The sequence below is a fragment of the Mizuhopecten yessoensis genome, unplaced genomic scaffold, assembly GCF_002113885.1.
Source record: "Mizuhopecten yessoensis strain PY_sf001 unplaced genomic scaffold, ASM211388v2 scaffold7547, whole genome shotgun sequence".
NCBI classification, from domain to species: domain Eukaryota; kingdom Metazoa; phylum Mollusca; class Bivalvia; order Pectinida; family Pectinidae; genus Mizuhopecten; species Mizuhopecten yessoensis.
The window spans coordinates 1,081,327-1,105,568 of NW_018407102.1; the positions used below are offsets into that span (position 1 = coordinate 1,081,327).

The 24,242-nt window shown below is 36.3% G+C and overlaps 1 protein-coding gene across 4 annotated transcripts in view; it reads right to left on the bottom strand.

The window, feature by feature from the left end:
• Positions 1-7,765: 7,765 nt before the first annotated feature.
• Positions 7,766-24,242, bottom strand: part of LOC110453899 (methylcytosine dioxygenase TET2-like) — a 41,297-nt gene continuing 24,820 nt past the window's right edge. For 2 of the 4 annotated variants that reach the window (XM_021503108.1, XM_021503111.1), the window contains 8 exons: positions 17,559-19,380; positions 15,316-15,406; positions 15,009-15,102; positions 14,298-14,506; positions 13,820-13,964; positions 13,531-13,620; positions 13,076-13,213; positions 7,766-11,984 (listed from right to left, as the gene is read on the bottom strand). In XM_021503108.1, the coding sequence (XP_021358783.1) occupies positions 10,257-11,984; positions 13,076-13,213; positions 13,531-13,620; positions 13,820-13,964; positions 14,298-14,506; positions 15,009-15,102; positions 15,316-15,406; positions 17,559-19,380 (4,317 nt within the window). In that variant the 3' untranslated portion in view covers positions 7,766-10,256. Of the gene's footprint in view, positions 11,985-13,075; positions 13,214-13,530; positions 13,621-13,819; positions 13,965-14,297; positions 14,507-15,008; positions 15,103-15,315; positions 15,407-17,558; positions 19,381-19,575; positions 19,612-21,490; positions 21,752-24,242 lie in introns of those variants that run through there. The other 2 variants (XM_021503110.1, XM_021503109.1) reach the window with 2 other exon arrangements.

Sequence of the window (24,242 nt, forward strand, 5' to 3'; positions counted from 1 at the left end):
ATTATTATCCGTGGTTATAGGGCCTTTGCAACCAGCCAATACATTTCTCAACTCCCTGGGGAGCATACAGCCGGAACTGCCATTTCGGCGCTAACAGCTAGCATTCAACAATTTTAGCACTGCCCAACCACGTACTCATTTACAGCTGAGTAGACTGGAACAAGCGAAATAAAGTATCTTGCTCAAAGATACAACACATTGCCGTGCCGTGCCGTGAAACTGCAGCCCTTTGGTCACGAGCCCGGCGTCCTTCCACTGGACTACCGTGCGAGAACAAACTTCAAACAGAGCCCCACTCCTATGCCCCTAGCGGGGTCATACCCACCAATTATACAAAACTGAGTCCCTTTGACCCAAGGATGCTCCGGACTAAATAAGGATAAAATCTCTTAATCTTAATGGTCGAAGAAGGATTTTAAAGGTTTTACTTTTATTTCTCCTATTGGGTCCCCGCCCTTCTGCCCCCTGGGAGACCACACCCACTGCTGATACAAAATTGAGTCCCCTTGGCCCAAGGATGCTCCAGACTGAATTAGGATAAAATCCCTGAATCCCTATAGTAGAAGAAGGATTTTAAAGGTTTAAACTCTATTTCCCCTATTGGGCCCCACCTCTCTGCCTCCAGGGGGGTCAGACATACCGTTTATACAAAATTGGTTCCCCTTCACCAAAGGGTGATTCATACCAAATTTGGACAAAATCCTGTCATTCTTACAGAAGAAGAAAGGATTTTGAAGAATTTGCTATGTTTCCCTTATTGGGCCCCTCCTTTCTGCCCCGAAGGGGGCCACACTCGCTGTTGATACGAAATTGAGTCCCTTTTGCCTAAGGATGCTCCAGACTTAATTAGGATAATATCCCTTAATCCCTATGGTAGAAGAAGGATTCTAAAGGTTTTACCTATATTTTCCTTTTGGGCCTCACCCCTCAGGCCCTTGAGGGGCCAGACCCATGGTTTATACAAAATTGATCCCCTTCACCCAAGGATGCTTCAGACCAAATATGGAACAAATCCTTTCATTCCTACAGAAGAAGAAGGATTTTAAAGAATTTGTTTTATTTCCCCTAGGGGGGCCAGACCCACCATTTATACAAAATTTGTTCCCCTTCCCCAAAGGATGCTTCTGACCAAATTTGGTCAAAATCTGCTCAGTCGTTCATGGCTAGTAGCGTTTTAAAGGAAAAGTTGACGGACGGACGACGGATGCTGCGGTATGGCATAAGCTCACCATGGTCCTTAGTTTGATAAAGGGTACTGAAGATGAACTGTTACATTGTTTTCTCCATAACTGTGTACTCTTACATTAAAGGCAAACATGTCCATGTAAAGAGATCAATCCATTGGCTCTCCCAAACATACTATGCTGGCATTTCTAGGTAGAATATTCCTCTAGGGGGTTCTTCGTAGGTTACTGTTCATGACATCCTGTATAAATGCTGTAGTTCAAGGTCATGTCCATCTCCAGACAAGGGGATTTATATCCACAATCTGCTCGAAGAAGTCGAGGTAAAATGTTTTTCGTGATTGGGTACTGCTTTTGTTACTGTTCAGGACTAATAAGAAATAGACAGCTCGAGGTAAAACTTTTTTTGTAGTTATCTGGATTATTCAATTTACCAATGTTTGCATAAGAACTCCAGGTCAAGCTTTTTAGACTGATGGGTAGGCTGTCCAAATCACCTTTTGTCCATCCTGAAACTATTCTTGTTACCACTATTTCTCAAAGACTACTGTACTGATCTTTCTAGAATTTCATATTTAGTTTCCTCTAGGTCCGTAGTTGAGAAGATTTCATTTTGAGACTGATTGGAAGAAGATGGTGGCCATCTTGGATTTGAACATTTCATTATTGCTCTTTCATGTATTTAACACACAAGTGCCATTTGGTCATTAGTTTTGTTTCATTTTGGGGCTGATCAGAAGAAAAAATGTCTGCTAGCCAATTCAAGATTGTTATCGCTATTTCTCTAGAATTACTGGATAGATGTCTCGAATTTCAAACCTAGGTTTCCCTTGGTACTTTGTTGTGCATGTTTCATTTCATGACTTGATGGAAATAAAATGGCCATCTTGGATTTGACAATTTAAATTACTGCTCCTTTTCAAGAACTTGCGTATTTCTTATGTACCGGTAGTTGCTTCTTAGGTGTGCATGTGTAATTTTGAGATTGATACGAAAAAAGAAAGTGACTGCTGCCAATTGAATTTTGACAGTTAAGGTTTGCTGCTGTTATTTCTCATTAACCCTTTCATCCCTATGTAACTTTAATATACCCTACCATGCATTGATATAGATGAGTTCATTGTGGTCTAGTGGCAAAACATCTAGAGAGATCTTTCTCAAATTCCAAATGATGGTTCCTCTTAGTCATCAGTTGTGCTTGTCAATATTGAAACGTGTTGCAAATACACCTATTTTATTTTGAGCTTTATTAGAAGGAAAATGTGACTGCCAGAAGTCTGAAAACTCTCATCTATTTTGACACATTACTTATGCAAGTAAATAGGGCAAAAGAAAACTTCACTTTGAAAGAACATTAAGTTTTGAACAATATTTATCACAAAATGTTAAGAGAAAAGATGCCACTTTTACATCAAACCATGGTGTAGGGTGTGAAGTTGTTTAGTTTTGTTTTCTTCAGCACATGTGGCTTGTTTAATTGAATTTTTAAAAAACAAGAGGCCCATGGGCCTTAACGGTCACCTGAGTCCTACAGTATTAATTTTGGTTGTTATAATATGTACCAATTTGAGTAAAAAATTGTTAAGTATAACGTTAACTTAAGTTTGTCAGGACCATGAGCTGATCATTCCGAGACCAATTTTCAGTTAGATCGGCCTATTAAAACTTGTTTTTAAGTTTGAAATAGGTATTTTCAAAATAGCGGCCATGGCAGCCAAATTGTATTTCTGATTGACTCGAAAAATAACAAAACTTTGTTAGGACCATGAGTCAATCATTCCTACAAAGTTTCAGTTCAATCGGCCAAGTAGAACTTGACTTTAAGTTTGAAATAGTTTTTCAAAATGGCAGCCATGGTGGCCATATTGGATTTTTGATTAACCCGAAAAATAACAACACTTTGTCAGGACCATGAGTCGATCATTCCTACTAACTTTCAGCTCAATCGGCCCAGCAGAACTTGACTTAAGTTTGAAGTAGGTATTTTCAAAATGGCGGCCGTGGTGGCCATATTGGATTTCTGATTGACCCGAAAAATAACAACACTTTGTCAGGACCATGAGTCGATCATTCCTACAAAGATTCAGTTCAATTGGCCTAGCAGAACTTGACTAGGTTTGAAATGGTTTTTCAAAATGGCGGCCGTGAAGGCCATATTGGATTTTTGATTGACCCAAAAAATAACAACACTTTGTCAGGACCATGAGTCGATCATTCCTACTAACTTTCAGTTCAATCGGCCCAGCAGAACTTGACTTAAGTTTGAAGTAGTTTTTCAAAATGGTGGCCATATTGGATTTCTGATTGATCCGAAAAATAACAACACTGGGTCAGGGAGATGTCAATAACCTTCCCATGAAATATAAATGAAATCCCTTTGCCAGAATTTCAGCTTAAGTTGACAAGAGATCCCAGAGGGATCTTGGCGCCCACCTTTGTACCATCTTCATAAGTTCTTTGTCAGTTCAATCTTTTCTCTTGTTTCCTCTAATCTGTTTAATCGAGTCATGTTAACAGTAAATGCACCTTGAGGTAACTTTTGATCTAAACTTAATACTGATGTGTATGAAAGCCAACCTTCAAAGTGTGTTTGTCATTTCACATATTTACTAGTACAGTACTTAATGTGAAAGAAATATAATCGATCATTGCAATATGAGAAAGATCTGTTGAGTTCTTCTTTTAATCCATTTTGTTTTTATGATCAGTCTCAAAATATAACATACACAACGAGGGATCAAGGGGAACCTACATTTAAAATTTGAGAAAGATCCCTCCCGTACTTCCCGAGAAATAGCGATAACAAACTTTCACCATCATAATCCAAGATGGCTGCCTGTCGGCCATGTTGTTTATCCGATCAGTTTCAAAAGTTGCCCTGCACAGCTAAGGACCAAGGGGAACCTACATATAAAATTTGAGAAAGATCCCTCTGGTACTACTTGAGAAATAGCGATAACAAACTTTCACTATCAAAATCCAAGATGGCTGCCTGTCGGCCATGTTGTTTATCTGAGCAGTAAAATTTGAGAAAGATCCCTCTGGTACTACTTGAGAAATAGCGATAACAAACTTTCACTATCAAAATCCAAGATGGCTGCCTGTCAGCCATGTTGATTATCCGATCAGTTTCAAAAGTTGCCCTGCACAGCTTAGGACCAAGGGGAACCTACATATAAAATTTGAGAAAGATCCCTCTGGTACTACTTGAGAAATAGCGATAACAAACTTTCACTATCAAAATCCAAGATGGCTGCCTGTCAGCCATGTTGATTATCCGATCAGTTTCAAAAGTTGCCCTGCACAGCTAAGGACCAAGGGGAACCTACATATAAAATTTGAGAAAGATCCCTCTAGTACTTCTTGAGAAATAGCGATAACAAAAATTGTTTATGGACGGCCCACGGACCACGGACGCAGGGTGATTTGAATAGCCCACCATCAGAAGATGGTGGGCTAAAAATGTAAAATGTTAACGGACGACGGACGACGACTGACGACGACGGACGAAGAGGGATAGCAATAGGTCACTTGAGCTAAAGCTCAGGTGACCTAAAAATGCACATTTCAACAAATTAAAGAAACACGTCTGATCAGATTAAGAATAAATTTTAATATACTTACGCAAAGTATTCATAATCAAATACGTACAATAATATATGTATATACCTTTGTGAATACCAAACAATGACATTTGGTAAACATTCCACAATTAGTTTGCCTTCAATACATGAAGAGCAGATTCTACATTGCTATGCATTTTGCCACAATAAACAAAATGATACTATTCCACATTTTTTCTATGAAACAAAATTATAGTATATAAATCACAATAAATCACTACTAGTTACTGGTCTCCCTTCAGCCCAATATTCATCCTGAATCCTCTACGATAACTGTGTAGCTATGGTAGAAAGATGCAGTGTTTCTCCTTTATATTGTGTATTATACTAGACCAACAACTGTCAAATATGTATGAAGGAAGAACAAGGACTGGATAATCAATTTAATATATATGTATGCCATTTCGTTCAAAATTAATTTGATCCAAAACTATTCATTTAGCAAAGAACAAATAACATGTATCATATATGTACAGAGACTGACAGTGAGCGAACATTAAATCTCTCTCTCTCTCTCTCTCTCTCTCTCTCTCTCTCTCTCTCTCTCTCTCTCTCTCTCTCTTGTATATTTCCATCTTATGCCATCCTGGTGAGCCATTCACTGATATTGTTCTTACTGAACACACTTAAATGGTTACCCATTTTAACTGAAATTCATTTCTGCTCAAATAAACTTGAAACTGTCATTATATTTTTTTTATCGACTTTAATTTTCTTCAACTGTTTGTACAATGGAAAATATCTACGACTAAAATGAAAATTTTGGATGCACAGATAATTACTTTTTAAAAGGAAATTGGAATTAAAATACAATAATTCTATCAGTCCTTTACAGTACCATACAGTGAACAGGTTCACACAGGTAAGCATCAATATCACGATACCACGTTTTTTGTGCATGCTAAAAATTTTGTGATGTTCAACTAATGGAGATAATTTTACCAACAAAAGGAAATGACTCTCCAGACACTGACAGACGAATATTTAGCAGTGGACAGTACAAGAGCACAACATCCGCATAATCTATGTATACCTTAAATAACTTAAAGCATTTACATAAGCTCATCATTAAAATATACCTGTACATGTGCTTGAAAACACAACTGTGTGCGATTTAGTCACAAAAATTACATATGTATAATAAACCATATTGCAAATTACCTTAAATTATAAATTATTTGTTATACATTTAACATATTAAATAAGTATAAGATGATGTAACAGTATTTTCAGGAATATAAAACCTGACAAAGTTTGACCGTACAAAAATACAAAGGATCTGATGGTAGTTATTTGCTGCCTTAGGGCAAGGAGTTGTCTGCCCTTGTAATGATGCAAATGCAGGATGATACATTGATGTTATGAACTTTGACCTTAAATGTAAGATGATACTGGCCAAATATGGTTTAAATAACAAGTTGGTCTGGACACGCATTAGGATGTCGGCAATTCACCTCCAATCACTTCCTTAGATCTGTTCATCACTTTGCTATTACAATAAATAATAATCGTAATTTTATGGACAAAAATATTCGTACATAGATGATAGAACATTATATTTTAGATACAAGTAATACACTTCTGAATAAAGTATGTATAGCAGATTACAACATCCTAGATGGATCTGAGTTGCCGAAGTTACAGTTACAGCAAGTTTTTATTTTCTGTACTGAAAGAAATGTGTGCCAGTCATCAGTAATTATGCACTAAAAAAAGAGTACTTTTGTTTCATGACAATTTTCTGCCATCACTTGATGTGCTATATGTTTTCCTGAAGGATACCTACGGTGAGACTAAACACCTACCAATATCAACTTTGGAAATTGACGTCATAAACTACAACATCTAGAAATTATACAAAGCATTTAATACCAAATGCGTTCAACAAATAATACTGCAGGAATCTTCCTGCTCTTGGTTCCCTTAAAAAGGCATTAGTATACTGAATATTAATTACAGTATGTAACAAAATCTTAAAACGAAAAAGAAACAAAACTTTTAACATATTCATGCATTTTAGTTCTATCATAATAATAAGAAAAAAAATCATAAAAAAGTTGAAACATCACAGAATGGAAAGCCACATTAAGGCTCAGATGACAATACAAAATCATCCTGATTCACATCATCCCTGAGTGAAACGAAAAACAACGAAGAAAAGCAAGACAAGACAAAACAGAAAGTGGACAGAGTTACTGTTAATTACTTAATTTTCATGAGATACTAATGTTCATGTTAATTCACAAAGGGGCTCTATCAACATATTTCAAGAACTCTAGATGTTCCTTTTTGTAAATTAATATCTTCACAAAAAAGAGAAATCATGAGAATTACATAATTCACAGTAAAAACAAGACGAGAACTAAAAAACAAGAATGTAAAATAGGACAGAACTATTTTCTGACTTCTTATAAAAAAATATTCTATAAACAATAAAAATGTGTTGGCCCTCGTGTGTTAAATAGCACTTTGATAAAAATGTGCATTACTAATATCGATACAACAACAACATAACCATCTAACTAACACAATTTATTTATTTTTAACAAATTGTATGAAAGGCATGCTTGAACTTTTCAGAGCAAATAAAAAATTCATTGAAGCGGTAAAGAAATTAATTGGGTATAAAAGTATGTTAAATAAAAAACAACTGTAATCTGATCAAATAAAATTGTTCATGTCCAAACTATTGTAGTTCTACCAGTGTTCACACATGACTGAATACCTAACCCTGGTAAGTCACATATATGCCAGCACCATAAAACTCGAAACATGTGTATATCTATACTTTAGCGATCCCCGCAACACTGCGAAAACCTACATGTAAGTATAGAAAACTTTTATCTAGCATGACCATAGCTTTGATAAATCATTTCTGAAAAGAGAACAGTACCATGCGGGAGTTAAACAAATATCATGGTAACAACAGTGTCCTGAATGTAAACAATTAGCGGGGGGGGGGGGGGGGGGGCGGGGGGGGGGTAGACCGAGATCTGAACCCAGAGCTTCACATTGTAATACCATTGCTCTAACCAATTGAGCTACCTGGTCAAAGGAACTCTCCCGGCCCAACTGTGTTACAGATATATCCAAACAGAAGTTAAGGGGAGGTTACTTTATATAGGAAAAACCACTATTCAGTGGGACAGGGATCCTTAAAATTTTTAGATAAAGAAAAAATATTTTTAAACCGTATCATTTTCAGACAGACATTCCCTGTAATTAACCTGATTCAGGTATGGGAGCACATAACCAACACTTGTAGGCCAAAGGCTAAACCCAGAATACAGGAAACAACACATTCAATGAAGGAAATATCTTTCCTAACGAGAAACCAAATACACATGTAAGTTGATCTTAAGTGTTTCATCAATGGTTAAGTTTGATCGTTTGTTATAAAATATTTAAAATTGTGCTGCCTTTAAAAATCTGTATAACAAGGAAGATTAAGGGGCTAAAATATTAACTCCTCATAGAAACATTTACTAGTGACTGATTTTTTTTTAAACAACTTTAAAATCAGTTAAATTTTACAAATTTACTTACATGAAATTAAAACACAGAAAATAAAAAATTCCAATTTTAAATTTTAAATTAGACATATTTTTTTGCACTATATAGTTAAATCCCTTGAACATCTCTTCAATAAATGGTTAAAAACCGCTTGTGAACATTTTTCTAAAAATATGCTTAAAACAACAATGTAAACTGAAAGGCTAACATCTTAATATACTGAAAACAGTACTACTATACTGAAAACAGTACTACTATACTGAAAACAGTACTACTATACTGAAAACAGTACTACTATACTGAAAACAGTACTAATATACTGAAAACAGTACAGTACATTAGGGTACAACAGTAATACCCATCACTCGTATAATAAACCAGATAAAAATTAACACCGTTGCTGTACACTGAGTGTTGTATGTAACATTGCCAGATTGTAGACAATGGCCGCAGCACTAGAAAGGTACTTTATCATTATTCTGTATCAAAGGTCATCCCAATGGTAATGCTTAGCACTTTTTTTCCATAGGAATGTTTTCTCAGATACTTATAAAAGATAAATTTTGAAACGGAGAAAAAAAAAACAGATTAGAAAATACTATAAATGGAAAGAAATGTTTAATTTCTGATTTCCGATATACTATAATATACTATATATATATATATATATATATAGTTACATCTTAATGGAGACCTCATGATTGAAAGTATATATTCATATGAGACTATTAAATCTATTGCATACAATGAAGATACACACATACAAACACCTATTTATGTTATCCACATCCACTTTTTCAAACCACATCCCCTCTTTAATACCCACCAACCCTAAATTTAAGTACACATGTACCCTCAAATTTTGAAAATTATTAAGAAGTTTCAAACCTTGACCATGTCCCCAATAATCGCTTAATAAATACACAGTACAACTGGTTACCATTTTTTTTATCTGAACAACTCTTCAGCTTACCCGTTTATTATGTCTTCTGTTGGGTTCAAATAATTGATGCTCTGTAGTCCCCAATGTGTTGAGAATATGTGGAGTTCCAGGTAATTATGATATCAGTTAATCGTCAAAATCTTTACATTTATGCAACATGATATGTATATAACTGTATGAATCCATTCTGAATCCTGGACACTGAGTAAAGGGGATGACTTGATCTCTATAAAAATGGCGACACATGGTCAATGATGTTTGATTTGTTTTTCTCTCATCAAAATAATAAATTTTGAGGGTGCAAAGCTATACAAATTGTGTAGTCAAAGGTATAACATGTTTGTTAAGTTTTTAAAATGGAAAAACTCCATTTTATTATTCACATGTTGAGCAATCTTAAATTGCTAATTAATCTATGGTGACTACTGCAAAACATCTTCTCATTCACCCCTGAAACTTCATAATGAACTATTCCAACCATTGATTTGGAAGAGTTAAATGTGTCTTCAGGGGTAAATGAGTTAATAGATCTGCAGCAACTCCACATTTCTTTAAAATAACTACCCCTCTCTAAGATCTAGTTAATTTTCTAGTATCATGTGCACTTTTGCCCAAAATATTAATTACTATGCATGAAAACTATTTACTTGTTTTTAAAAATATCGTTAATTTAAACTTCGAATTTGAGGTAAACAACTTCTGAGTCATGCACCCATCTAGTCATTCTTAAAATTAAATCGAGTTTGAAACTAACATGACATAAATATTCCTTTAACAAATGTCTAATCTTCACAGTTTGAGCAGTGTCAATAATTTAAAATAAGCAAACGAATACATACCATCACACCCGAGTTAGCATTGATTGGCTAGAGTGTATGGGTACATATGCTATTCAAACCCTAACATGGGTACAACAAAGAGTGTAAATAGTCTAAAAATCTCCACAGCAAAATAGATACTAAATCTTGATTAAATATCTAGATGGTGATGATGTTATACCCAGCGTTGATATGGTCCAGTGACCATGGGTTGGGGGTCAATCCACCGTGTTATCACCGAGTCAGTGGTGCGTGACTCCGACATTCCAATGGGCACCTCCCACATGTATTTGTACTGAGCAGCAGAAGTCTCCATTATATCCACTTTCTCACTCTTCTTCATCTTCTTCTTCTTTCCGTTGACAGTGGTTGCACCGTTCTTGATAGGAAGATCCGGGAGGTCAACAGATATACCAGTAGCTTCTTCCTTTAACTTTTCAAGTCTCTTCTGACGCATGGTCTCCATCTTCCGCTCATACTCGTAAAAACCATGGTGAGCAAAGTTCAGATTTTTGTGTTGGTAGAAGACTAGACTTATTCTGGTTGGAGCACTGCGATCTGGATTACGAAGTCCAGTTGTGGCATGAAGTTCACGCTTTGCCACCTCAAACAACACAGCACCATGTGACAGTGCGATAGCTACACCACCTACTGAGGGATCAGTAAAAGCATTTTCGTTATACTCCATTTCACATTTAACCACAGTCGGGTCTAATACAGCACTATCAGGGTTTTCCTGAGTTGGAAATGGCATGGCAAATCCACCCATATTTGGCACTCCAGCCATGTTGGAAGGAGGCACGTTCGGCCCTGCTCCAGTCATAGTGGAATGTTGTTGGTTAGCATAAGGCATTGACTGGAAACTTTGGCTGTGAGGTGTTGTGGAGTTATCCCCCTTGTATTGATTATTGTGAGGTAGATTCGATGGAAAGCTGCCTGTTGAGTTTGGACGTTGTATGGAGGGATGTTTATGAGGATCATCATCAAATTGTTTTGTTCTCATGGAAACAGCTTCCGACAACAGATCAAGAGGGGACGAACTTTGCTTGGCTAATGGTGTTGACGGACATGACCTTTGACCTCTATTATCATGGAGATGTCCTTCCTGCTTTAAACCACGGAATGTGGTCTCCAGTCCTTGCTGAGAACCAGATTTTGAGAGATCAAGTTCATTTTGCTGCCCTGGTCGGGGTTGGAGGTCACAGTGACCTTGAGCAATGTTATTTGAAGCATTAATGGATGAAGAGTTGGTAACCTGTGGAAGCTTGTCCTTGTTGATATTCCATGAGTTGAGGAAACTTGGAGGAGGGAATGTACCATAGGAGTAAAAATAGCTCCAAAAAGATTCATACAGATTGGCAAAGCCTGGCTCAGATGACAAGGACATCATGTCCTCGTAGGAGATAAAACTTTTGCCAGCCAGCAGATCCCTGGGATTAGGACCTGGTGCTTTGACCCCATCCTTCTCCCCTGGAAAAGAGTTGGGTTTTTGTGCTGCTCCATTTCCTGCATCTGAAGACTTGGAATTCTGTGAATTAAAGTACATATCTGACAGAGATTGGTTTGATTCCTGAGAGTTGCCAAGTGGCGGATCTTTTCCAGGACCTTGAGGGGTGGATGAGTTTGAGCCAAAAGCTGGCTTTGGACCCCTTTTTCTTCCAGGCCCTGGGCTGTTTTTGTCCTTCTTTCCTTTCTTTTTACGACTAGGAGTGAGTGGAGTAGAACGAAGCCTCATTTCCATAGGGTACACCTGTAAACACTCCAGCGAGCCATTCCTGATCTTCTCCAGCTGTTTTTCACGATTCCCGTGCTCATCCTCAAGGTCCATGACATACAGAGGCAGCACATGGAGTTGTTCATCATCAGGCTTTTCCAGGCCCCGATGCTTGGTCAAGGTCAAAACCTACAACATATCAAGGACAACATATTACACCTATGACAAGGTGAATGTGCAAGTTCTCAAGATTAAGATCTTAAGATTCAAGAGAAAAGGAGAATTTTATACAATTATGGACTTTTGTGCTGGTGAATATGATGCGATATGAACCTGAAAGAGTGATATTGACTGAGGTGAAGCCGAGGTCAAAATCACTCTTTCAGGTTCATATCACATCATATTTACCAGCACAAAGGCCCATAACTGTTTTATTATATGCTTCAACAATAAAATAAAACAAAACAAAAATAAAGGTTCTGATTTTTGTCCGGGAGCCTCTGTGTAAAATTTAGCCAGGTTTGAATACAACAGTTCATCATTGTAGCTTTCGAAGGCATCGTCTAGGTTCTTTTTCTTAAGATAAGCATGGAGGACATGCACTGCTTGTTCAATGGCCTTTTTTACGCTAACAGCATCTTTATCCTCGAATAGATTTGGTAATTTTCCTAATGGAGGAGAAACATTCGCCAGCAGCCATCTTCTAATGTCATCTGACAGATCGCGTTCCAGTCTAACTGCGCATGCGCTACGACAGGTTCCGGGGAATTTCCATACAGGCTGTATTTAGAAATCGATATTCACCGGATAACCAGTCTACATGAGTTTTTGAGGACTGGTCACTTATAGGATCCGACCAATGTGATTGTGAGAAATGTTCATGCATATAATAAATCATGATAGAAGATATAAAAAAAAATCATGAAAAAAAGATGAAAAATCTTTAAAATCTTTGCTTACTGAGAAAAAGAATCACCTGTTTATCAATATGACAACCCTATGGGCAAAATATAAATTCTTGGCGTTACTGTTTATTTTCTATTACCACACCATCAAACTTTGTCTCCATTTCTGGCTATAAGTGATGAGACTGCAGGAGATTACTATATTCACCACACGTGCAGTCATAGAACAATCACTGGTTAGGGTTGCACATAAACAATATCTCCGAAAGACATTTCAATCAATCAGGAAATAAACCATAGTAAGGGCATAAAAACACCTATTAAAAATAACTTTTCAGTGTTTTAAGCATGAAAGTTAGCAGATCTAGAACTCACCACTGTGCTGCCATTGTTCATGTTGTGGAGATCTTTGTGGGAATGGGCACAGAAATCAACACACGCTGTCACCCCTGAGAATGGTCGGCCTTCCTCGTTACCCAGACGACATTCTGCACCATTCTTCTCAAACTGAATCTGTTCGCAGCAAATATTGATTCAAATTATTAGAGACCAGTTACAAACAAAATTACATTGATCTTACCTTCTCGCTAAGAAGTATTCAGATAAAATTAGAATTTATACTTGATAAGATCAGGGAATATTCTCAACCATGGTAAGTCCTGAAATACTGCTTTTTATCTTATTTCAAATACAGTGTAGTTGAAAAAGTTTAATGTACAACTACTCTTAACCGAGATGTGAAAATGAAGTGATGTACAACACCAGTTTAAAATGTGACACCTGTTTGTGAAAAATGAATTAATTTGCAGTAGGTAAAACTATTGACTCACCTGGTTGTGGTAAGCGCTAGGCGCCACCTGTTGATACACTGGCGCTACAACAGTTGCCAGTTTCTGTAATGTTTCCTCAAGTTCAACCTCCTACAAAGATATCAAATAATAAATCATAACATATAACACTAATCCTTTTTTTTATTTCATACTTACCCAATACTTGTTTTTAACCCGTCAGATTTTAAGATGTCAACAACTAAAACTACTGTCAATTAATGTAAAATTGTATTGGATATTTTGTTGGGTGAAATATCTAAAATTATAATAAAATAATATTCTAGTATACCTGCGATGTGTCTTTAAGTTTGAATTTTCTGGCTTCCCGACTTCTTGCAAATTTACATCCGTTGAAGTACATACTCCAGGAGCATCCGAATGAGAATGAGGCTCCTCTCCGCCTCAGGTTAATCCCCTGACAGGCACACGTCTTTCTGTAGAGGTACAAATTAGGGGTTTACAAACTCATGAATTAATCTTAATACCTTTTCTTCCCTTGTATGAAACAAAGTATCATCAAACACAAACTGTTGTGTGACATTCTGAAACAGGTTTTCATTCTTATTACTGAGCATTTGATAAAATGATTGAAACTGGTAAAACTATGGAGACAATATGACACCAATGCCGGGCTACAGTTTCATTATAATGCCTCTAAACTTAACGAAATTCCATTATGCAAGTTATCCCATTCGAAAAATCTAAGCTAAACAAAAGTTAAAGAATATTTGTGAAACTTGACCATCATTAAGTATTATATTGCTCACCTGTCGTTTGTGCCACATCGACGCTCCGTTTCAAAGCCATATTTGGTGAGAGAGGACGTGAGGTAGTTGTAAGTATTGTCAGCCATCTCTGAGGGAATACCCTCCCAGGCAACTATCACCATGACGATACAGGCAGAATCACAGAAGTGGCCCATCCTCTGTCTCACTACACACAAATACTTCTCCTCCTTGTTAGAACGACGGATAATCTACCAAATTAAGTGTAACCATCAATAAATAAATACCACTTGGGCAAATGTATTAACCACCAACACATAATATTTTATCTGAAGCCACAATTGCTTGTTAAACATATTATTGTCAGATTGTTTTCTCAATTGGGGAACATTTTCTACATCAGACCGTCTAAGATTTCCATTGTTCCAAGTTTAACTGACATACACATATATGTATATGTAAAGATGTGTGCATGTGTAAAGATCGACTATTGGAAGAGTTTAGTGTGGTTCTAATTTAACCCGCAGATTCCTGATGAAATACCAGAGTCCGGTTGTAAAATTTATCAAATTTTCTGGCTTTTTCAGCATTAGTCCAAATGTTGACTTGCTTCCACAGATGTGTTGTCATCAGAACCATACAATAATGCATTCATTATGCCTGCCTATGTCTGGGCTAATTGCACATAATACTGATCTTCATCAAAACATTTGAACTGAAGTTCAAGCATGATCGATAGCGACCTTTACTTACCCATTTAGCTATTGGACAACCCTGTGTACTTTTGCCCTCGCGACCAGTGTAGCGGATCTTCTCTATCCTGATAGCTTTACCAGTAACTCCAGTTCTGAAAATAAAATACAACTCATCAGTTTTCCTTGACATGTTAAAACTTCAGTCTTGCTTTCCAGCAAAAAAAATCAGATTTTTATCACAAAATGCATTTTACTTTATAAGATCAACTTTTAGATCACACATTGTAATTCTTCTTTGACAGTTTGTCTGTAGCAATGTTCTCTGTGATAAACAAAAATAAATCCTGTCTTATTAGCATACTCACCGTTTCTCCATCATTTCTCTGACAGCCTGTATACTGCGGGCAGCTCCCAGTTGTGTGTAGTAGGGCCCCTCTTCCTCCTCACTGGGAATATCTGAGGGTGAGCAACAACACAGTAATATCAACAAGTCGTCACCATAACATCATTTTACTAGCATACATTATCATAGCAAACATAACATCACCATAACAACATGTCATCATCAACATAAGAATTCTATATCGTGCTGACAAAACAGGTTTTCAAGCTCCGAGGTAAAGAAACTATCATGGGAAGAAAACAGGACATTGATAAAGGAAGTGATAGAAATCCTGACTTTGAATTGAATTAATATACATTCACATAGACTGTAGTTATAACGGACATTACATCTTAACACTATGCATGACATGACATATAGCAACATTTATTATAGTAATGACAAAATGTAGATACAGACCAGCCCATACTGCTACACTTAGCATTGACAAACTTTAGTATACTTACAGTCCATCCTTTACATTCACCCTTAGATATAACAAAGTTTAGTATACTTACAGTCCATCCTTTACAGTCATCCTTAGATATAAAAAAAACTTAGTATACTTACAGTCCATCCTTTACAGTCACCCTTAGATATAAAAAACTTAGTATACTTACAGTCCATCCTGTACAGTCATCCTTAGATATAACAAACTTAGTATACTTACAGACCATCCTTTACAGTCATCCTTAGATATAACAAACTTAGTATACTTACAGTCCATCCTTTACATTCACCCTTAGATATAACAAAGTTTAGTATACTTTCAGTCCATCCTTTACAGTCATCCTTAGATATAACAATCTTAGTATACTTACAGCCCATCCTTTACAGTCACCCTTAGATATAATAAACTTTAGTATACTTACAGTCCATCCTTTAATATAACAAACTTCAGTATACTTACAGTACATCCTTTACAGTCACCCTTAGATATAACAAACTGAGTATACTTACAGTCCATCCTTTACAGTCGCCCTTAGATATAACAAACTTCAGTATACTTACAGGCCATCCTTTACAGTCACCCTTAGATATAACAAAGTTTAGTATACTTACAGTCCATCCTCTACAGTCATCCTTAGATATAAAAAAAACTTAGTATACTTACAGTCCATCCTTTACAGTCGTCCTTAGATATAACAAACTTAGTATACTTACGGACCATCCTTTACAGTCATCCTTAGATATAACTAGCTTAGTATACTTACAGTCCACCCTTTACAGTCATCCTTAGATATAACAAACCTAGTATACTTACAGTCCATCCTTTACAGTCCCCCTTAGATATAACAAACTTCAGTATACTTACAGTCCATCCTGTACAGTCATCCTTAGATATAACAAACTTAGTATACTTACAGACCATCATTTACAGTCATCCTTAGATATAACAAACTTAGTATGCTTACAGACCATCCTTTACAGTCATCCTTAGATATAACTAGCTTAGTATACTTACAGTCCACCCTTTACAGTCATCCTTAGATATAACAAACCTAGTATACTTACAGTCCATCCTTTACAGTCGCCCTTAGATATAACAAACTTCAGTATACTTACAGTCCATCCTGTACAGTCATCCTTAGATATAACAAACTTAGTATGCTTACAGACCATCCTTTACAGTCATCCTTAGATATAAAAAAAACTTAGTATACTTACAGTCCATCCTTTACAGTCGTCCTTAGATATAACAAACTTAGTATACTTACAATCCATCCTTTACATTCACCCTTAGATATAACAAAGTTTAGTATACTTACAGTCCAGCCTTTACAGTCATCCTTAGATATAACAAACCTAGTATACTTACAGTCCATCCTTTACAGTCACCCTTAGATATACCAAACTTTAGTATACTTACAGTCAGGGCCTTTACAGGCACCCTTAGATATAACAAACTTCAGTATACTTACAGACCATCCTTTACAGTCATCCTTAGATATAAAAAAAACTTAGTATACTTACAGTCCATCCTTTACATTCACCCTTAGATATAACAAAGTTTAGTATACTTACAGTCCAGCCTTTACAGTCATCCTTAGATATAACAAACCTAGTATACTTACAGTCCATCCTTTACAGTCATCCTTAGATATAACTAGCTTAGTATACTTACAGTCCACCCTTTACAGTCATCCTTAGATATAACAAACTTAGGATACTTACAGTCCATCCTTTACAGTCACCATTAGATATAACAAACTTCAGTATACTTACAGTCAGGGCCTTTACAGCCACACTTTGGAATAGAGATCTTTATGTTCTTCCTTAGCCGCTCCATCAAGTCATCCTCCTCGTTGGTCCCAAGCACGGTGTCCTTCAGCTTCTGTACCTGGTCAGCTGCCCAGGCCAGGTGATCCATCTTCACACCATCCGCAGGAGATGTACCACTATCATCACAGCTAGTCCGCATATCAGAAACACCATTCATGTGACTGCTGTCCAAGCAGTTCTCCTTTTCTGCCTCCCTTGACATTTCGTCCAACCCACCAAATTCCATTTTACTGTCTTTATATCCCAGGTCTTCCTTCTTATAAACATTTTGTTCTATATTATCAGAGACACCTATTGTACGAGAAAGTAATTTTTGATCAGATGTAAAAAGTTTTTGGTCTGAAAGCTGACATTTTATATCCGATATAACATTTCTTTGGTCCAGATGCAAGTTTTTTTGGTCTTGACCTTGAAACAATTGTTCTGTCTTTTTGCAATCTGATACAGAAGGTGACGGAAGCTTTGATATTGCACTATCCTGTGATAGAGAGGAGACGCTTCTGACACTACAACTGGTGACTGTACAACTGGGCGACAAACGGGACATCAAACTAGGCTGTTGGTTCTTCACCCCGCCACTACTTTCATGGACGTCTAGCAATGAGGAAAACTCAGGAGACAGAGTCCGTAACTTATTGCTACACAACGGGGAATACCTCATTCCCAGCTTTTCACAGTTGTTACAACACGGTGTACTTCTACCATCATCTAGTTTCTTGGAGCTTTCATCCTTTCTCAATGATTCAATGAATTTCAGAGGATCGTAATTTCCAGATGGAGATGCATGATTCCCTCCTGTTAAACTGTATTGAGGAATGTTATCAGAGCGGCCTGGATAGTTCAGCAGGTTACCGTCATTGACGTGAGACTTAGGGTTAAACAGTGTGTCGACATCTTTTGGCGATGTTTTGGAATTGACTGGGTCATCAATCTCTGGACTGAGTCCTTCAGTGTTGCGAGACTGTTCACCAACTCCCAGTTCTGCTCCGAGGCAGTGTTCAATGGACGGTAACTGTGGTGGAGCTAACTTCTCCTTCCTGGGTTCTTTTGACTTCTTTTTCTTTGGGACCAATCCAGCATTCTCACCATCCACTAATTTCACTTTCCTTCTTTTAGGTTTGGGCATGATAGGATCATTTTCAACCTTATGCATTCCATTTTTTACTTCATGATTAAGAAAATCACTGTCATACTTTTTCATTAGAAATGGATCCATATATGGGGGTGCAGGATAAAAGGGGTTAGGATATCCCATTCCATGATTGAGCCGGTTGTTATGGCTTTCTATATTTGGAGAATTCATTTGTGATTTTTTGTAAAGGCCATCTGGTAGTTCATTTGATGAATGTTGCTTAGTACTAAGTAAAAATTCTGAGGATGCTTTGAAAGGCATCTGTACAGGATAAGGATGCACTTTTTTATCTATACCATTTGGGGTCATAGCCCTCTTTGGGTCCATAATACCAGACCTTGACCCCAATTCTTGACCCTTGTCTGAAAACATGTTTCCATGGAAACCAGTTCCTGTAGGAAGATGACCATTGATTTGATGATGTCCATGAAAATTCACGAGACCTTGAGCACTATTTGGTGATATTTTATTTCTTTCGAACGGATATGATGGAAATTCCTGAAAATGTGTAGCTGCCGTTTTCTGCTTGATGGGATCACTGCCATTTGCCCTATGATCTTTGTTGAACATAAACTTCCCAGTGCCTTCACTGCTACATGTAGTCTGGTAGTTCTTCCCAGGATAGGGGGACTTCTGAAAATACACAAAAACACATACAAAGGTTATTTTGTTTCTCTGATAAACTTCCTCCTTGTTAATAAATGAATATGCAACAACTACATATACTGTCATAGTAATTTAGACCTTAACATGCTATACATTACTTAAGTGCGGACATGACATAACTTATTTTTCCTTGTTTCCTTTAAGTTCTTCATTGCTACTTACATAAAACAGGAAATCACATTTTAAGATCATGTCTAGTAGATCCTTACTCCGGGCTAATGTTGATAATCAGTCTTTGTGTATCACAACAAACCTGACTCATCAAATGTATATTTATATATTTTGTCATGCATGAAGGACTTAGTATACTAGTATATTCAATATGTTACGCTCTGCAAAAAGTAAACCACAGACCCAGTCAGTCTAATAGAAATATATTATACATCCTGTGGCTTTATCTCTCATAATCGTCCCCATTTTGGTGCGATGCATACACTAAGTACCATTAAAAACAACCTCAAACCCAAACTACCATTACGGTATTACACTCAAGTGCTATTTTGATTAAATTTATCATAATTGTAGCCATATAATGGTTCTATAAACATCAGATAGCATATGGTCTACATGACAGGAATTCTTCTGTTTCCAAAAGAGAGATAAAAAGAAGAAAACATAAATGTAATTATAATTCAATCCTCTATGTAATGTAAAATAAGGTTTAAATCAAAATGAAACTTAAATAATTTGATGACTTGGTTATAGTCTGGTCCTATTTTTCATTTATCTTTTCTTGTCAAAAGTGTTATTTAAATTGGGTAAAATGTAGTTTTGAATAAGCAGAAAAGTGCAAGCCTGTCAATATAATGACCATGCAGAAGTTCATGTTTAAAATATTAATAAACTATAAAGTAATCAAGGTTGCTTTTTAATATGAATATATAAATTAACATGAATTGTCTTGTTTATTTTGATCACCTGTATATCCTTATTTATTATAAAGAAAACATCATGTGACCTGTTTTTATGTTTTATCTTTAATGCCTGCCTGCCGGCACTCGCTGTCCTTACTCACCCCTGTCAGCACTTCATAAAGAAGCGACAACCCCTAATCTGTCGCTTTATTATCTGTGAAATTTATTGTATCTCTCATCATCCAACTCAGTAATGGGACAATTTGGCAGGTAAAAAATGTGTATGAAAATGTCACTTTTAAAGCAATTTGTTTAAAGTGTTGGGGCTGTGCGGCTATATCACTGATCTAACTACACAGTCATTCCTGTATAACAAATGACAAATAAAAAACAATCTAAACCTAAATCTATCATAAAAAGCCTATATCAATTACCGTTATACCTTTTGTTGTTATTTGTTCAATAATTTCTCAACAGATGTAAAAGTACTTTGGAAGTATGTGCTTAATATTCCTGGATAATCTTGATGGTTTTATTACCATGCAACTGTATACAACATCAAAGCTTAACTCTAACAGACAATAAAACGGCTGACATAAATATGTGACACACTGATGCACTTTAAAGTTGAATTATGCCATTTAAAGGTTATTTAAGTTCATTTAACTTGACATTTCCCCTCCAATACTACACTGGAATAAGTTGTTGGGTACTGCAATTCTGAATTAATCATAGATTGTTTACTTATCTGCTGTATAGCCTCTCATAAATGTTATAATAGAAATAGATAACACCAAGAACTACCACTGCATCATGGAACAGTTACGAAAACAACTGAGGTTCATAACATCATAAGCATTAAAGGACTAGAAATAATTTTACAGACCGTAATCAGTTGGGCTTGCAGTCTGAAATTTTTGGAAGTCCACATGCAAATTACACTTACAAATTATTCAACTTGATAAGTATCATATTTTGACTAGTCAATCGGCAATCAGTTTTTAGTGGTACAAGTCCAGCTGAAGATTTCATAAAGTCTCAGAAAGTCTTGCTAACCGTATTGTCTATAGCCCCCTATTAAAAACATGCATTCCAATCTTTAAATAAATAGCAGTAAACGTAAGATATTTCAATAATAAATTTGGGTTATATCATGCATGTGAATACCAAATCTATATGAACCTGACAATAACTAGTGTAAAGAATCTAAAATTGTACTGTACCTGATACGGACGATATAGTAAAAACATTTTTGTTCTGCCACTTTCTAAATCACAGTTATTCTAACTATAATTGGGGACTGACAGCAGTCAGATCTACCACAGTCACAGATAACTATATCCACCAAAATAGTATCTGTATCCAAGGGGTTATTGAAACTTATCTAGACGTATTTTCTGAATCACACATGTGTAAAATGATTCAGTTTGTATGAAATACAATGAATTTCCACCTATGTATTTGGTCTAGCTAACAGATCCACATGAATTGCCTCTTTACATCCTCATGTGATAGTGACCAGTTAAGACCCTTGTAACACACTTTATAAGGCCACCATTAGAGTGACTTTACCCCCAGGGCCAGTGATGACACACCTGCCTCAGTATAAACAGCCAGACAACTAGAGGTAAGTAGTTCTAGCTACATGACTGTGGTAGATTGTGTCGTTTGGGTGATAATTGGATCCTCCTGGTTATAAGACCCACTGGACTGTGATGAGCCACACCATATGATACCTGTCCTTACATTTAAGTGTTTACCTGCAGTACAGGTGTTATATTATCACCTACACATATCACCATCACTTGTTTATATACCTATAGGCTATACATAATTGTCTGCAATCTTATAATTATACAAACTGTAATCAAAATTAATCTGTCACTAATAATTACTAGAGACACTAGTAATATGTTATTATTACTCAGTGGATTGAAGTGTATTTTTAAGTTTATCTCTACATAACAGCTTCTAAGTATAAGTTATTCATATATAACCTATAAACCACCAGGACAAAGTAATACATACTGGTATTACCTGTATATTTCAATTTACAAAGTTAAACATAAATTACCTATCTACAGTACAATTCAATAATACACAGAGTCATACACACTGGTATATTACCTGTATATTCCTAATAATAAAGTTAAACATATATTACCTATCTACAGAACAGTTCAATAATTATACACACTGGTATATTACCTGATTACCACCAGTACCCTCCAATACACAAAGTTGTACATATTTTACCTGTATGCTTCAATACACAATAACATATATATATTGTTTATATTGCAACAAACACAGTCAAACTTGTATTACCTGGTTGTGGACTACCTGTATACTCCAATTAACAAACTAAAACTTACATCACTTGAGGACTACCTGTACACTCCAATTAACAAACTAAAACTTACATCAACTGAGGACTACCTGTACACGCCAATTAACAAACTAAAACTTTCATCACCTGAGGACTACCTTTACACTCCAATTAACAAACTAAAACTTACATCACCTGAGGACTACCTGTATACTCCAATTAACAAAATTAAACTTATATTACCTAACTGCATACACAAAGTCATACCTATATTTACCTGTATATACTACGAGTACATTCCAATACACAGAGTCATAATGTACTACTTGTATATACATAATCAAACCTGGCTATTTGATTTCACAAATCCTTGAATTCATAAAGATATCTATTTAAAATGTTTTTGTAGTATCCTGTTCAGTGAACCTACAAAGAGGAATACCAGCAGGTATACAGTGTACACCTCAGTACAAATGTATTTTGATATGGACGGTATGACCCAGTAATATATGTGTATACTCTAAGATACAAGTGTACCCTGTACAAAACAACCACAATATAGAGTTGTGTAAACTGTGTATCCAGTCAATATATATAGGCGGTATGACCCAGTAATATATGTGTATACTCTAAGATGCAAGTGTACCCTGTACAAAACAACCACAATATAGAGTTGTGTAAACTGAGTATCCAGTCAATATATATGGGCGGTATGGCCCAGTAATATATGTGTATACTCTAAGATGCAAGTGTACCCTGTACAAAACAACCACAATATAGAGTTGTGTAAACTGTGTATCCAGTCAAAATATATGGGCGGTATGACCCAGTAATATGTGTATACTCTAAGATACAAGTGTACCCTGTACAAAACAACCACAATATAGAGTTGTATGGGTGAAGCCGTGTGTTTGTAAACAGCCAGTAGCAGGGTGACCTTGTATGGTACCCTTCCATCATAGTGACCCAGTTTCCAGAGGAGACATTCTCCATGTCTAGCTCTCTGTCTAGCCAGACTGGTGGTCTCTTTCCAGTGATCCCACATCAATGTGTTAGTTAAAGCTATTTATGAAATTGAATATGATATTACATTTTTAAATTTAAAGACATGTGCAAAGCCACTCTGTAGCCTACAATCAATGTGCTACCATACTAGTGATGTAAACCATCAACCTTACAATACATCCCTCACTACAAAACACCTCTCCTGGTACATAGCACTGTCTCATGGTATATAACTCATCTCCTGGTACGTAACACTGTCTCATGGCATATAACTCATCTCCTTGTACATAGCATTGGCTCATGGTATATAACTCATCTCCTGGGACATAACACTGTCTCATGGTATATAACACATCTCCTGGCACATAGCACTGTCTCATGGTATATAACTCATCTGCTGGTACATAACACTGTCTCATGGTATATACCTCATCTCCTGGTACATAGCACTGTCTCATGGTATATAACACATCTTCTGGTAAAAAGCACTGACTCATGGTATATAACACATCTCCTGGTACATAACACTGTCTCATGGAATATAACACATCTCCTGGTACATAGCACTGTCTCAAGGTATATAACTCATCTCCTGGTACATAACACTGTCTCATGGAATATAACACATCTCCTGGTACATA